Source organism: Chiloscyllium plagiosum, unplaced genomic scaffold (assembly GCF_037043375.1).
Source record: "Chiloscyllium plagiosum isolate Xiang-an unplaced genomic scaffold, Cpla_swu_hap1 HiC_scaffold_32, whole genome shotgun sequence".
Taxonomy (NCBI): domain Eukaryota; kingdom Metazoa; phylum Chordata; class Chondrichthyes; order Orectolobiformes; family Hemiscylliidae; genus Chiloscyllium; species Chiloscyllium plagiosum.
Genome location: NW_028270170.1, coordinates 22673415 through 22689313, shown reverse-complemented (window position 1 = coordinate 22689313; position 15899 = coordinate 22673415). Strand labels below are relative to the sequence as shown.

Sequence of the window (15899 nt, the reverse complement as noted above, 5' to 3'; positions counted from 1 at the left end):
GACAAGCTTTCGAATGCCGTCTTGGGTGATGATGAGTTCAATTGACTTAGACTCTTAATTCCAGATTTTTATAATTAAATTCAGACGATGACCACAAAATCATTGTCAATTGTCAGAAAAGCCCATCTGGTTCACTGATGCCTTTTAGGGAGGGAAACGGCCATCCTTATCTGGTTCAGCCTACATCTGACTCCAGACCCACACCAATCTGACTTTCAGTTGGACAATAAATGCTGGTCTACCCAGTGACAATCAAATCCTGTGAATTAATTTTGAAAAAAATGAAAATTGCCTTCATGGATTTGATGAACAATGAGAGGTGGTGGGAAATGATCAGATATGGACTGTTTATTTGGCAGCTTTCTGTGCGTTCAAGGAATGGACGAAGTTTGCCCCTTTTTGGCCAACACTTGTTGCCCTTGGCCTGAGTTGAGGGCAAAATTTCAGAGGGAATTTAAGAGTCCACCACATTGTTGCGGGTTTGGAGTCCCGTATTGATTAGTTGAATTTTAAACTCAACCAGCAGCCTCTGTCCCTTGATCGTTAGACAAGCATCCAGATTTAGGAGTCCGATAATAACGTTTCGGGGTCCAGTGACCACCTTCAGAACCCCAAACGTCAACTCTGCTTTCTCTTCACAGATGCTGCCAGGCCTGAGTTTTTCCAGCAATTTCTTCAGTTTTTGTTTGATTTCCAGCATCCGCAGTTCTTTGTGCTTGTTTTTGTAATTTGTTATTGTTAACCGCCTAAGAAGTATATTTTATCTCCTGATACAGGGAGCGGGGACACACTGGGAGCCGATATCTTTTGCAGATGAAACGATCAAAATCCGGAAACGGCAAGGCTGAAGTGATACATTGACTCCCTGTCTCCATCATAAGTTTAAAAGGTGGGCGATTGGAAAAAGTTGATGTTCTTACCGGATGAGTTAGATAACAACCAGCACTAAGATGGAGATGGCACATGCAATTGAATGGGATCATACATTTATATCTGAGGGAGACTTCCTAAACCGTTAGCTCCCCACGCTTTGGAACTTGTTTCTCATTCTCCGCCCCCCCCCCCCCCCCAAACCTCATTGTCACAAAGCGACTGAACCGCCGAAAGTTGGAGACAGGATGCATCCAGTGGTTATCAGTTGCCTCGGGATATTGGTGAGCTTCCTGCAAATCGATGGGTTCAAAGCGTGTCCCCGCCGCTGCTCCTGTTACGATTCCTCGCATTTGGCGGACTGCAAAGGGCGTTCTCTGAGCCACATTCCCGGAGACATCCCGCACAGCACCTGGATGTTGGATTTCGGGACCAACAGCTTGCGGGAGGTCCCCAGCAGTGCTTTCAGCGGCCACTGGGGACTCAGGATCCTCCTGCTGCCTCACAACCGAATCGAGAGCATCCACCAGGGAGCTTTTGAATCTCTGTCCTTTCTGGAAATGTTGGATCTGAACGCGAACCACATACAGCACTTGCCTGGGGACTTCTCGGACAGCTTACAGCGTCTGCTGGAATTGCGGCTGTCCAATAACTGGCTTGAGTACATCCACTACAACAGCATGAGGTCTTTCGAGAATTTGGAGAAATTAGACTTGAGCGGGAACAGAATCCATTCCATGGCAACAGGGGTTTTCAGAGGTTTATATAAACTCAGCCACCTGTTGTTGAAAAACAACAGGCTGCATGTCATTGAGGATGGATTCTTCTTCATGCTTCAGAGCCTGGAAGCTCTGCACTTGGAAAACAACAACATTACAAGCATCGAGGGGGAGGCCTTCGCTTCTCTGCGCAGCCTGAGCCTCCTGTGTCTAAATGGAAACCATCTAAAGCACATCGAGTTCAAAACCTTCCTGAACATCCAGACCCAAGGCACTCACCTGCAGCTTGCGGATAACCGCTGGGTTTGTGACTGCGACCTTCAGAGGGAGTTTGGGAAGATCTCCAGCATCCGACACCTGCGCGTGGATGATTATGGCAACATCAGTTGTTCAGAGCCCGGGCAGCTCCGGGGTGACCTGCTGGTGGATGTAGACTCGCAGCTCTGTATCGCCGAGACTGCCACTGTGCTGGTGATAACCGGGACGGTGCTGGTGACGGTCATAGCTGCCATTGTCATGGCCGAGAGAAACCGCAAGAAAAACAGCAACAAGACCTGGAATGACAGTGAGGGGCCCTTGGATTCCCAGGACAAATGATGAAACAAAAAAAAAGCACAAATCGTCTAATTTAGAAGGCAGTTTCTACTGCCTGCCAGACACTAATAGCTTAATGTGGAGTAACGCAAAACCTTTCACTAATATGCTTATGACTTGCTGAAATCATCACTTTCTGAGCAAACTTCCCCAACTTTGCACAGCAATTGCTCACGTGGTTGTTTTTATCTGTTGACACGAGGGCATATAATAATGGGTTGAAAAGTGTAGCGCTGGGGTAAGCACAGCGTCCAAGGTAGCATCCGAGGAGCAAAAAAGTCGACGATCCGGGAGTAAGCCCTTCACCTTATGCCCGAAACGTCGATTCTTCTGCTCCTCAGATGCTGCCTGACCTGCTGTGCTTTTCCAGCACCACACTCCCGACTCTGATCTCTAGCATCTGCAGTCCTCAGTTTCTTCAAATCATATTGGGCCTTTTGGAAATGAGGAGAACGTGAGGACTTCAGATGCTGGAGATCAGAGTCGGGAGTGTGGTGCTGAAAAAGCACAGCAGGTCAGGCAGCATCCGAGGTGCAGGAGAATCGACGTTTGGGGCATAAGCTCTTCATCAGGAATGAGATCTCATTCAAGGGGATAGACTTGGAGTGAAGGGGCTATTTTGTTCAATCGTAGAGAGAGTACAGAAGAAGGCCATTTTGCCTGTGAGGCTCGTAAGTGCAGGCCTTTCAGCCCCTCTACCTGAGCCACCTTCAAAGCTGATCTCATCGCGGCCTCAACTCCAACTTCGTGCCCACGCTCCCTAACCCCCCAACCTGTTACTAATGAAAAATCTGTCTTTGCTCTCCTTTAAATGTACTCCGTATTCTGACATCTACTGCACTCTGCCTACTGAATTCCACTGATTCCCTATAGAACAATCCAGCCACTCCCAACCCATTACTCTATCATCAGAATTCATTTCCGTCAAGTGCCCTTCCGCATTGCATATGGAGTCCTTGTTCTAGGTCTAAGCACATGCAGAGTTTTGTTATACAACTTTCAACATCCTTATTAATTCTAATTTTAGCAAAGAATTAGCTCTCTGCTAATGCAAAATGATTGCAAATGAAGTTTAGCAAGTTTCCATTAATTTTATTTTATAAAGTTTCAGATTTACTTTTTACTCTTGGTGTGAAGTTCAAGCAATGAGTGCTGTCTTGGTTTATGCATACCCATTATTAACATTGGAAGCATTACCAATTCACCTGAAATTGTGTTTTTCTTGAATTCAAAATTGAAACTGCTTTGCATATCTGTTGTACTCAGTGGCCACCTGAAAATATACCAATTTTAAAAATCGGACATGTTTTAGTGTATTTTTACTTGTTCACAAACTTTTACCATCAATACTACTAAAATCATAAAACTAATCTTTGTACATTATTTGGAAGTGAGTGTTTTCTTTATATTAAAATGATGAAAATCAACACTATTAAATTGCAGTATGCAAATAATTTTTATAATACTACATGGCTTCTTGGTCCATTGGACCAAAATGGTCGTTTTGATTTTAAATTAAATGAGAGATATTAGCATTGTTGATCGAATGGGTGTTAGGGATTGCTGAGTGGGATCAATTATTTACTGGGATCAATATCCAGTGATGCTGCTTTTCTCTCATGATGGCTACAGCAAAGTAGAGTTCCATTTTAAAAATGCCAAATGATCAGACCTGTTCCAGCAGAAGCAGCAAGAGTGCTGCACAGTCCCAGGTTGTTGTCACAGATATCCCTCCATGTTCTTCTTCTTTCTCCATGGCCATCTCAAAGAAGACTTCAAGTGTGCTCCACTTTCTTCAAATGTTAACCGAAAAGAGCCCTCGTTTGGGAGAAGCAAATGATGCACTCTTTCCCAGCTTTCTGCATTTCAATAACTTCAAAATTGTTCAATTATCTTTTTGTTCCCCTAAACTATTCCTGCACCTGGCACTGTTCCAAGTGCAGTTCAGTAATAGCTAAGGCAGTGCTAAGAAATTGATGCAAATATAATTCTCTATAATTGGGCAAATATGGTAGCTAAATTTTCATTTGTTTAATCAATATGGTGCATCCCCTTCGAAAAGCCCTGTACCAAAATGTTTTTGCTGCCGCTTCACTTGGATTATGATTGTTGAATTCTAATTAGCCTAATCAACTCAGGAGGTCATGATGACCATAAGACATAGGAGTGGAAGTAAGGCCATTCGGCCCATCGAGTCCACTCCGCCATTCAATCATGGCTGATGACCACGTTGGTATATCACACTCCACATCAGAGAGCTCCAGCAAGGCTCCACAAATAAACATGCCTCATATACCCACACACAATTTATTCATTTATTGTAGATTCAATTATTATTTTCTATGATAAAACACTTATTTTGTAACTTTATCCAGTTCCTTTGACCTAATCAACAGGATTAATTTCAGTATTTTCTTTTAAAGTAATCACTAATACCTTCATATTATTTAATCTTTTTCTTCATTATTTTGTTGTCAATTAACATTTCAATTTTGTATTTCTGATTTTGTACTTAGTGAGCAAATTATCTTAACGTTCTATGGGAAAAAAAAGTAATCACTGCAGGTCCCATCTCGAACACGAATAGTCCATTCATCTCAATAGACTAACCAAGCTGCTAGTGTACCCGCAAAAGAATGTATCCAAAATGTAGAATGTGTGTACAAAATCTTACTGCAACTTACTATTTGATTTATTGCAAAATACAAGAATATACTTAAACATAATACAGGAACATTACTATCCAATTGGAAATAGCACTATCACCAATATTAAACACCCTCTCCTGCCACCACCCTATGATGATAACTAATCCCTGTATCGTTCCCTTGACCTAATTTGCTCCTGGTGTGGCAGCTTGATTGATGCATTTAAGATGCATGGGAAATGATACATTCATGAAATGTCTGCGAATGAGCACCTGAGTATACAATGACCTAATTAAATATTCATAAGTTTTTCTTTAATCATGCAATGTATTCATTAAATGTGTGAATGTATGCATGTTATATACCTAACTGCTTCACAAAACACATGCATGAATTTATACTTGTATTGTTTTTTATGAAAAATCTTTGAATGTACATTTATACCCAAATTAGTTTTATAAAATGTCTGTGAATGTGTAGCTAGATTAGATAATATAATTGATACTGTAAATGAGATGTATATAAACAACAAACAGTAGATGGATAGTACTTGGAGGAAATATTCCTACAGCTTCTCTACTGGTTATTTACAAATGCATAATTTTACTGTTATCTGTCTCCTCTGTTACAGGTCATATTTAGTTAATTCATGACTTGCAATAGTCACTAAGTGAAGTTTAGATGTCACAAACTATAACATCAAATTTACTCTGCACAGATTTAAAAACAGGCTGTCTTTTTACTTAAAAGAATAACATCAATTTACTCAGGATACTGATTGACCAAGATCTGTATTGAACCATTCCTGTCAAGTGATTTGATTCTACTTTAGAAAATCATGTTTGTTGAATTGATGGTGTTTGGTATAATTTAATTTCAGAGAACAGTCAAAACTAATAAAACAAAGATAAATTGATTTTTAAAAACTGGGATTATGTATTATACAATGTCAGTTGGACTATTGGAATAGAACATAGAACAATACAGCGTACAACAGGCCCTTTGCCCCTCTATGTTGCACTGACCTATGAACTAATCTAATCCCATCCCCCTACATAATGCCATCGTCATCCATATGCTAATCAAAGGCCTGTTTAAATACCCCGAATGTGGCTGGGTTAACTACATTGGCAGGCAGGGAATTTCACGCCCTTACCACTCTCTGCGTAAAAAAACCTGCCTCTAATATCTGTTTTAAATCTATCACCCCTCAATTTGTAGCTATGCCCCCTCGTACAAGCCGATGTAATCATCCTAGGAAAAAGACTTTCACTGTCCACCCTCTCTCATCCTCTGATCATCTTGTGTCTCTCTATTAAATCCCATTAGCTGCCTTCTCACCAATGAGAACAGACCCAAGTCCTCAGCCTTTCCTCATAAGAACTTCACTGCAGACCTGGCAACATCCTCGTAAATCTCCTCTGCACCTTTTCCAATGCTTCCACATCCTTCCTGTAATGGGGCAACCGGAACTGTATACAATATTCCAAGTGTGGCTGCACTAGTGTTTTGTACAGTTGCAGCATGACATCATGGCTCCGGAACTCGATCCCTCTACCAATAAAACCTAACACACCATATGCTGCCTTAACAGCACTATCAAACTGGGTTGCAACTTTCACAGATCTATGTACATGGATACCAAGGTAACACTACCAAGAATCTTTCCATTGACCCAGTTAATGTCTTCCTAAAGTGAATCACCTCACATTTAGCTGCATTGAACTCCATTTGCCACCTCTCGGCCCAATTCTGCAGTTTATCCAAGTCCCCCTGCAACCTGCAACATTCTTCCACACTGTTCACCACTCCACTGACTATAGTGTCATCTGCAAACTTACTAACCCATCCATCTATGCCTGCCTCCAAGTTATTTATAAAACAGCAGTGGTCCCAAAATAGATCCTTGTGGCACACCACTAGTAACTGGATTCCAGGCTGAATATTTTCTATCAACCACCACTTGCCTTCTTGCAGAAAGCCAGTTTCTAATCCAAACTGCTAAATCACTCTCAATCCCATGCCTCTGCATTTTCTCCAACAGCCTACCATGTGGAACCTTATCAAAGGCTTTACTGAAGTCCATGTATACACCATGCCAACTGCCCTACCCTCATCTACATGCTTGGTCACCTTCTCAAAAAACTGAGGTTTGTGAGACACTAACTGCTCTTGACAAAACCATGTTGACTACCTCCAATCAAACTGTTGCTTGCTAGATAATTATAAAACTGCACAAAACACTATATAGGACAAACAGGAAGACAGCTAACGATCCGCATCCACTAACATCAACTAGCCACGAAACGACATGACCAGCTATCCCTAGTAGCCACACACTCAGACGACAAGCAACATGAATTTGACTGGGACAACACTACCATTATAGGGCAAGCCAAACAAAGAACAGCCAGGGAATTCCGAGAAGCTTGGCACTCATCCACAAACTCCATCAACAAACACATAGACCTGGACCCAATATACCGGCCACTACAGCGGACAGCTGAAACCGACAACCGGAAGCGGCAAGGACAGGCCACTATAAATGCCGGAGGAAACACCACAGAAGCGCTTCACAGGAGGCTCCCAAGCATTGAGGATGTCACCTAGACAGGGGACGAAATGTTTGCAACAAAAACTTCCAGCTCGGCGAACAGAACCACAGCAACGAGCACCCGAGCTACAAATCTTCTCACAAACTTTGAAGATAATTATAAATCCTATCTTTTATAATCCTTTCCAAATCATCTCTGCTGCCCTGCTTGAACAAGGGCACAACATTTGCAATCCTCTGGTACTAAACCTGTAGACAATGATGCCTCAAAGATCAAGGCTAAAGGCTCCACCATCTCCTCTGTCATTTCCCAGAGAATCCTTGGATAAATTCTATCTGAACGTTGGCTGAAAATGAAACCTACCTTGGGGAACAAGGGTAAATAATATTCATTAGAAGTTTCCATTTTCAGTTGAACATCACTTTCCAGCCAGTTCAGAGCAATGTTGATGAATGTTTAAAATACTTTTAGATGAGTTCTCTCTGCTATAAATTACACAGGGTAGCAAAAGAAAAGGGAAATTGTTATTTTCTGGAAAAACTGCTTTTTAAAATCTCAATTGATGATATACAGCTTTGGGTACCAGTGAACAGGTGAGTAAGAACAGTTTTTATTTTTCTCATGGCTCATGAGAAGAAGTAATATTAAAATAGAATTTTGCAAAGTCCACCATGGCAGATTGGTCAAGGAGTTAGCAACTCGTGGGATCCAATGCAAAATGGCATGTCAGAATTGGCTGAGAGGCAGGAAGCAGAGGGTGATAGTAAGAGTAGGGGGATGTTTCTATGACTAGATGTCTCATTCCAGTGGTGTTCTACAGGGCTCCGAGCTGGTGCCCTTGCTAATTGTGGTGCACATTGATGATTTGGAGTTAAAGGTAGAGACTATGATCAAGAAGTTTGCAGATGATCCATAATTTGGAAAGGTGGTAAATAGTGAGGAAGATGGCCATAAATTGCAGGAGAATAACAGCAGATTGCTCAGAGCAATGGAAATGGGATTTAACCTGGAATGGAGAGAGAAGCATTTTGGGAATGCTAGCAGGGAAAGAAATGACACTATGAACGGGTGGTTGCTAGAAAGTTTTGAAGATCAAAGGGATCTTGGTATGCATATCCACAAATCTCTGACGGTAGCAGGGTAGGTAGATAAGATTGTTCAGAAAGCAGTAGGGATGCTTGCCTCTATTAGCCGAGGCATAGAATACAACAGTAAAGAGAGGGGTCTTATTGAACACTAGAATGAACCAGAATGCCTGGGTTCAAATCCCATCTGCTCCAGAGGTTTAAGAAAAACATCAGAATGTTTGGATTTATCCTTGCAGCATTAAAATTCTTTTTAAATTGTTGATGACTCCAGAAGTTATTAATAACATCTCTGAACTGATTTTAAAAAAATCCACAACAGCAGTGAGGTAATACTGTAACCATATGAAATATGTCAGGTCACCACCAGAGTACTATGTACAGTTTTGACCACCACATTATAGGATAGATGTGATTGCAATAGAGAGTGTACATTATATTTTGAGGGATATAGACAGAATGGAAGGCACTTTTTCCATTAGTTGTGTGTTGAATAACTAAGCGGCATAGATTTAAGGTAAGAAATGGAAGGCTACCAGGAGAGTTGAGAAGATTCTTTTTCATCCAGAGGATGATGGGAATCTGGAATCCAATGCCTGAAAGGGTGGATGAGTCAGAAACTCTGAACATTTTAGCAGTGCAGTATTTAGATATTCATTGTTGATTGTGTCTCCAGAGCTATTAGCAAGAGCTGGAAGATTGAGTTATTGTTACACCTTTAACAGATGTGGACACAATGAGCTGAATGTCTCCTTCTGTGCTGTAAAAGTCACTATAATTAGCATATTTTATAATCAACATTGTTCAGAGTATTCTTTTTCTGCACTGATTTTCTTTTTGCTTTATATTTCTAATATTTGTCAAAAGGACGATCGTAAGCCAAAAGGAAAAGCAGATAAAATGGCATAAAAATAGCACGGTCCTGGAGCATGGGAAAGATAACAACAGCAAAGAATGGCAAGGAGTACCACAGGAAACTTGGTGGTAATTTCAAAATCAACATGATGCTGATCAGGAGCACTGTGGACACGTTGACAATATCACCATGATGAGCTTTCAATAAAAATTAGAAAATGAATGTAATGCTAATAATTTTGTATCAGTATTTATAACCGAGCAAGTCAATTATCATATATTTCAAGGAAATTAACATTGACTTAAGAACACGGATCCACAAAATTAACAAAAATAACCATAATGAAGAAAAAGGCAATTAAAACAGGACAAATCCTTAGGACTAGATTTGTGTCCCAATGTTTAAAGAACATTGTTATGCAAGAAGATCACAGATGCACTCTTGCAAAGTTCGCTCAATTTGGAAACTTCCTTTTAGAATGGAAAATTGGGCACATCATTCCACTAGTTAAGGAATGTAACAGAGAGAACCATCATGTTATAGACCAGTTACCCTAACATGTATAGTCAGTAAATTGATGGAACTGATAATGTAAGGATAGTGTAACTAAACAAGTTGATTTTTGTCAGCTGATCAGAGATTTAGCTTGGTTTTCAAAAGGGTAAGACAAGGCTGACAGATCAGATTTAACTTTTTCCAGGAATGACCAAACAAGTGGGCAATGGAGTTTTATCAGCAAATTTGGATAATGCGGCTTTCTATCCCATCAGTTAAACTGTTAATAACCGTGGTGACTAGCTGATGCCTCAAAACAAATCCTGTTGGTCACTACTTAGTCACGTGCTATGAATTAGAATACCAATTTATTTTTCCTATTCTGTCTCCTGTCATTCAGTCAATTTCTTAATCAGATCAATAGTTTGCCCTCAATTCCACGAGTTTCAAATTTAACTGTTGATATTTAAAAGGCATCACTATTTCTCTAAAGTATTATGGTGAAGAAAGGAATCTGATGTAAACATCTTGGCCCATAATAGAGTCATAGAGATGTACAGCATGGAAACCGACCTTTCGGTCGAACTAAATAATGGTAACAATAAAATATACCTTGCGCTATTATGTGCAAATATCACAACAATTTCACAGTAGTGGGTAGTCATAACTTTTAGATTTTTGCATTTAAACTCATCAAAATATAATTTTTCATTAGCATTATGAAAATGGTATCTTGCTATTTAGCCTACAATGGAATCAGATGAAATGGTGTGAATTTGCACAGTTCATATAAAATAAGCTTACCACATAAAAGTTAAGTCTTGCACATTTTGGACTAAGTGCACATTTTGGACTAAGTGCCCTTTGAGGGATATCATAAGTTTTAATTACTGTAGGTTAAGCCTCTTGTGCAGTGAATATTAATTATTACAAATATGGACTCTCAGCCTTTCAGAATTTAAACATTAATGGACAGTTTTTTAAAAAACATTTTTCCCCCACTGTCTTAATTTTTTTCTCTCTCTCTCCTTATGCCATCTTTCTTGCCTTCTGTTTTTTAAAATATATTTATTTGCATATTTTACAATGAAATGAACATTCTCATAAATACTTCTAGATTTACACACTTGGGTCACAGTGAAGATTCTTCAATCTGATTGGTTAAAGAGACACTGTTGTTTGCCCTGACTACCCATGATTTCTAGGCACTAAGTTGCTGCTTAGAAGTTTGTGATTTATCTCTGACAGTTATCTGTATGATGAATGGCTATTCCTTCACAACTGACTGCAAAATCTAGCCTAATTCACCATTATAATTTTTTTTTGTCAGTTCCCATTAGTTTGAACTTCAATCTGACAGAAGTGGAAGTCAGTTGCTTACCCTAATCGCTCATTTCACACATGGCTCATTTTTGTCACTGCAACAGAAGGCAAGTTCCTGAAAGCAGGAGCTGATTATGAAGGTTTTAAAACATTGTGTGTAAGGGCAGGTGAATAAATATCAGACACCATAATAGCAAATTTGTATTCTTTATTTGTTAACATTTGCAATGTAATTTCAAAATCTAGCACATGATATTTTCCTTGAAAATGATATCATTTCAAACCCCATCAAGTCTGATGAATAAAATCTGGTGTTCCTAAATCCCTGCTGTCTTCCTTCTCTCATTTTAGATTCCTTACAAATTTTGAAGTTTAATTGAACCCCAAGATGTTACTCACTGGTAAACTGACGTTTGATGCAAAGTTCTGATGATTAAATACTTAGCAGCCTGCTTTCTTTTACGTAAGGTATTCCTTGTCAATCATTGCAGACCTCCTTAAACAGCACGATCTAAAACCACAACTAAATGATAAGATCAGCAGATGCACTGAATTGCCAGTACCCACAAGTTCCTCTCTAGGCCACACATGTTTCTGGATTAGTGGTGCTGGAAGAGCACAGCAGTTCAGGCAGCATCGAAGGAGCAGCAAAATCGACGTTTCGGGCAAAAGTCCTTCAGGAATACAGGCAGAGAGCCTGAAGGGTGGAGAGATAAGTGAGAGGAAGGTGGGGGTGGGGAGAAAGTAGCATAGAGTACAATAAGTGAGTGGGGGAGGGGGGAGTGGATAGGTGGAAAAGAAGATAGGCAGGGAGGACAGGTCATGGGGACACTGCTGAGCTGGAAGGTTGGAACTGGGGTGAGGTGGGGGAAGGGGAAATGAGAGAACTGGTGAAGTCCACATTGATGCCCTGGGGTTGAAGTGTTCCGAGGCGGAAGATGAGGCGTTCTTCCTCCAGGCGTCTGGTGAGGGTGCGGTGGTGAAGGAGGCCCAGGACCTCCATGTCCTCGGCAGAGTGGGAGGGAGAGTTGAAATGTTGGGCCACAGGGCAGTGTGGATGATTGGTGCGGGTGTCCCGGGGATGTTCCCTAAAGCGCTCTGCTAGGAGGCGTCCAGTCTCCCCAATGTAGAGGAGACCGCATCAGGAGCAACGGATACAATAAATGATATTGGTGGATGTGCAGGTAAAAGTTTGGATGTGGAAGGCTCCTTTAGGGCCTTGGATGGAGGTGAGGGAGGAGATGTGGGCGCAGGTTTTGCAATCCCTGCGGTGGCAGGGGAAGGTGCCAGGATGGTAGGGTGGGTTGAAGGGGGGCGTGGACCTGACCAGGTAGCCACGGAGGGAACGGTCTTTGCGGAAGGACGAAAGGGATGGGGAGGGAATATAGCCCTGGTGGTGGGTCTGTTTGGAGGTGGTGGAAATGTCGGCGGATGATTTGGTTTATGCGGAGGTTGGTAGGGTGGAAGGTGAGCATCAGGGGCGTTCTGTCCTTGTTACGGTTGGAGGGGTGGGATCTGAGGGCGGAGGTGCGGGATGTGGACAAGATGCGTTGGAGGGCATCTTTAACCATGTGGGAAGGGAAATTGTGGTCTCTAAAGAAGGAGGCCATCTGGTGTGTTCTGTGGTGGAATTGGTCCTCCTGGGAGCAGATACGGTGGCAGCAGAGGAATTGGGAATATGGGATAGCATTTTTGCAGGAGGTAGGTTGGGAAGAGGTGTAATTCAGGTAGCTGTGGGAGTCGGTGGGTTTTTAAAAAAACATCAGTATCAAGTCGGTCGTCATTAATGGAGATGGAGAGGTCCAGGAAGGGGAGGGAGGTGTCAGAGATGGTCCAGGTAAATTTAAGGTCAGGGTGGAATGTGTTGGTGAAGTTGATGAATTGCTCAACCTCCTCGCGAGAGCATGAGGTGGCACCAATGCAGTCAACAATGTAGCGGAGGAAGAGGTGGGGAGTGGTGCCAGTGTAATTATGGAAGACTGACTGTTCTATGTAGCCAACAAAGAGACAGGCATAGCTGGGGCCCATACGGATGACTGCATTGGCGCCACCTCGTGCTCTCGCAAGGAGACTGGACGCCTCCTAGCAGAGCGCTTTAGGGAACATCTCCGGGACACCTGCACCAATCAACCACACCGCCCTGTGGCCCAACATTTCAACTCTCCCTCCCACTCTGCCGGGGACATGGAGGTCCTGGGCCTCTTTCACCGCCGCTCCCTCGCCAGACGCCTGGAGGAAGAATGCCTCATCTTCCGCATCGGAACACTTCAACCCCAGGGCATCAATGTGGACTTCAACAGTTTCCTCATTTCCCCTTCCCCCACCTCACCCCAGTTCCAAACTTCCAGCTCAGCACTGTCCCCATGACTTGTCCTACCTGCCTATCTTCCACCTATCCACTCCATCCTCCCCCCCGACCTATCATCTTCATCCCCTCCCCCACTCACTTCTTGTACTCTATGCTACTTTCTCTCCCCCCCCCCCCTCCTCTCACTTATCTCTCCACCCTTCATGCTCTCTGCCTGTATTCCTGATGAAGGGCTTTTGCCTGAAACGTTGATTTTACTGCTCCTCGGATGCTGCCTGAACTGCTGTGTTCTTCCAGCACCACTAATCCAGAATCTGGTTTCCAGCATCTGCAGTCATTGTTTTTACCACACATGTTTCTGACTTGGAACAATAATGCTATATCATTCCTTCAATGTTGCTGGGTCAAAAATTTGGAATTCTCTTTCTAACAATACTGTGGGTGTAACTACAACCGGTGGACTGCAGAAATTCAAGAAGGCAGCTCACCATCTTCTCAAAGATAGCACATGCTGGCCTTGCTTTGTGACCCTAATATTCCATGAAAAGAAGGAATTGCGCTAAATTGGACCTGAGGTTAATTTAAGTCTGATTCGGCAAATCAGGGCAGGACTTATACACTTAATGGCAAGGTCCGAGGGAGTGTTGCTGACCAAAGAGACCTTGGAGTGCAGGTTCATAGTTCCTTGAAGGTGGAGTCACAGGTAGATAGGATAGTGTAGAAGGTGTTTGGTACACCTTCCTTTATTGGTCCGAGCATTGTATAGGAATTGGGAGGTCATGTTGCGGCTGTACAGGACATTGGTTCGACCACTTTTAGAATAATATGTGCAATTCTGGTCTCCCTGCTACAGGAAGGATGTTGTGAAACCTGAAAGGGATTAGAAAAGATTTACAAGGATGTTGCCAGGGTTGGAATTATTGGGAGAGGCTGAATAGTCTGAGGCTGTTTTCACTGAAGCATTGGAGGCTGACCTTATAGAGGTTTATAAAATCATGTGGGGCATGGATAGACTAAATAGACAAGGTCTTTTTCCTGGGGTGTGGGAGTCCAGAACTAGAGGGCATAGGTTTAGGCTGAGAGGGGAAAGATATAGAAGGGACCTAAGGGGCAACTTTTTCACTGAGGGTGGTGCGTGTATGGAATGTGTTGCCAGTGGAAATGGTGGAGGCTGGTATAATTACAACATTTAAAAGTCATGATTTGGAGATGCCGGTATTGGACGGGGTGTATAAAGTTAAAAATCACAACACCAGGTTACAGTCCGACAGGTTTATTTGGAAGCACTTGCTTTTGGTTCATTAGGACAACCACCTGATGAAGGAGCAGCACTTCGAAAGCTAATGCTTCCAAATAAACATGTTGGACTATAACCTGGTGTTGTGTGATTTTTAACATTTAAAAGACATCTGAATGAATATATGAATAGGAAGGGTTTAGATGGATATGGGCTAAGTGCTGGCAAATGGGACTAGATTAGTTTAGGACATCTGGTCAACATAGACGAGTTGGACTGAAGGGCTGAAAATGTTTTGCTGGAAAAGTGCAGCAGGTCAAGCAGCATCCAAGGAACAGGAGAATCGATTCTCCTGTTCCTTGGTGCTGCCTGACCTGCTGCGCTTTTCCAGCAACACATTTTCAGCTCTGATCTCCAGCATCTGCAGTCCTCACTTTCTCCCCGAGTTGGACTGAAGGGTCTGTTTCCGTGCTATACATTTCTATGATTCTACTATTGTATTTGCATGATCTCTCTATTATTTCAACCATCTCTTCAAATTATCTCATCAAATAAAGGAAATAAATAGGCTTTGTATGTCCTTAAGGTGAGTTCAGACATGGTTTGTTTTGAAGGTAAGCCTGGAAAAAGGGAGATTTTGTTTTGTAGAAAATACAGGATTGAATTTGACCAAAAATTAGCTAAGTGACTATTTGAGGGAATTCCATGGAGGGTTTCACTCCATGATCTCCATTGATTTTGTGATTTTGTGCTACACATTTGCTTTCTTCTTCTAAGTCTTTAACATATTTCAAATTTGCAGTCCCAGCATTGATCCCTTTGGAATTTAACTAGTCACAGTTTGCCAACCTGAAAAAGAACCACTTATCGCCACTGGCTGCTTCCTGCCCATGAGCTAATTCTTTATCCATGCCAATATATAACTTCTAACACTGGGGGCTCTTATTTTACAATTCAACCTTTTGTGAGTTACATTGTTGAACACTTTCTGTAAATCTAATGTCGCTATTTAATTTGTGATCTCAGTAGTTTGTAGGTTGAAAGAGCGTTAAATCAAATTGAAGCTTCTGTGATGAGGGAACTAATAGCCAGAAAGACTGATCACAACCTGGGTTTATTTATTTTAAAATGGTAACATACACGGGTTATATTGAAAAATAAATTATGCAAGATTTAGTCAGTGAGTCTAGAATATTTAAAAGTTGAGGA

The 15899-nt window shown here is 41.9% G+C and overlaps 1 protein-coding gene across 2 annotated transcripts in view; it reads left to right on the top strand.

Moving 5' to 3' along the window:
- Positions 1–5747, top strand: part of LOC148141782 (uncharacterized) — a 28494-nt gene extending 22747 nt beyond the window's left edge. For both annotated transcript variants that reach the window (XM_087977863.1, XM_087977864.1), the window contains 2 exons: positions 777–2439; positions 2703–5747. In XM_087977863.1, the coding sequence (XP_087833989.1) occupies positions 1119–2186 (1068 nt within the window). In that variant the 5' untranslated portion in view covers positions 777–1118 and the 3' untranslated portion in view covers positions 2187–2439; positions 2703–5747. The remainder of the gene's footprint in view (positions 1–776; positions 2440–2702) is intronic.
- Positions 5748–15899: the final 10152 nt, after the last annotated feature.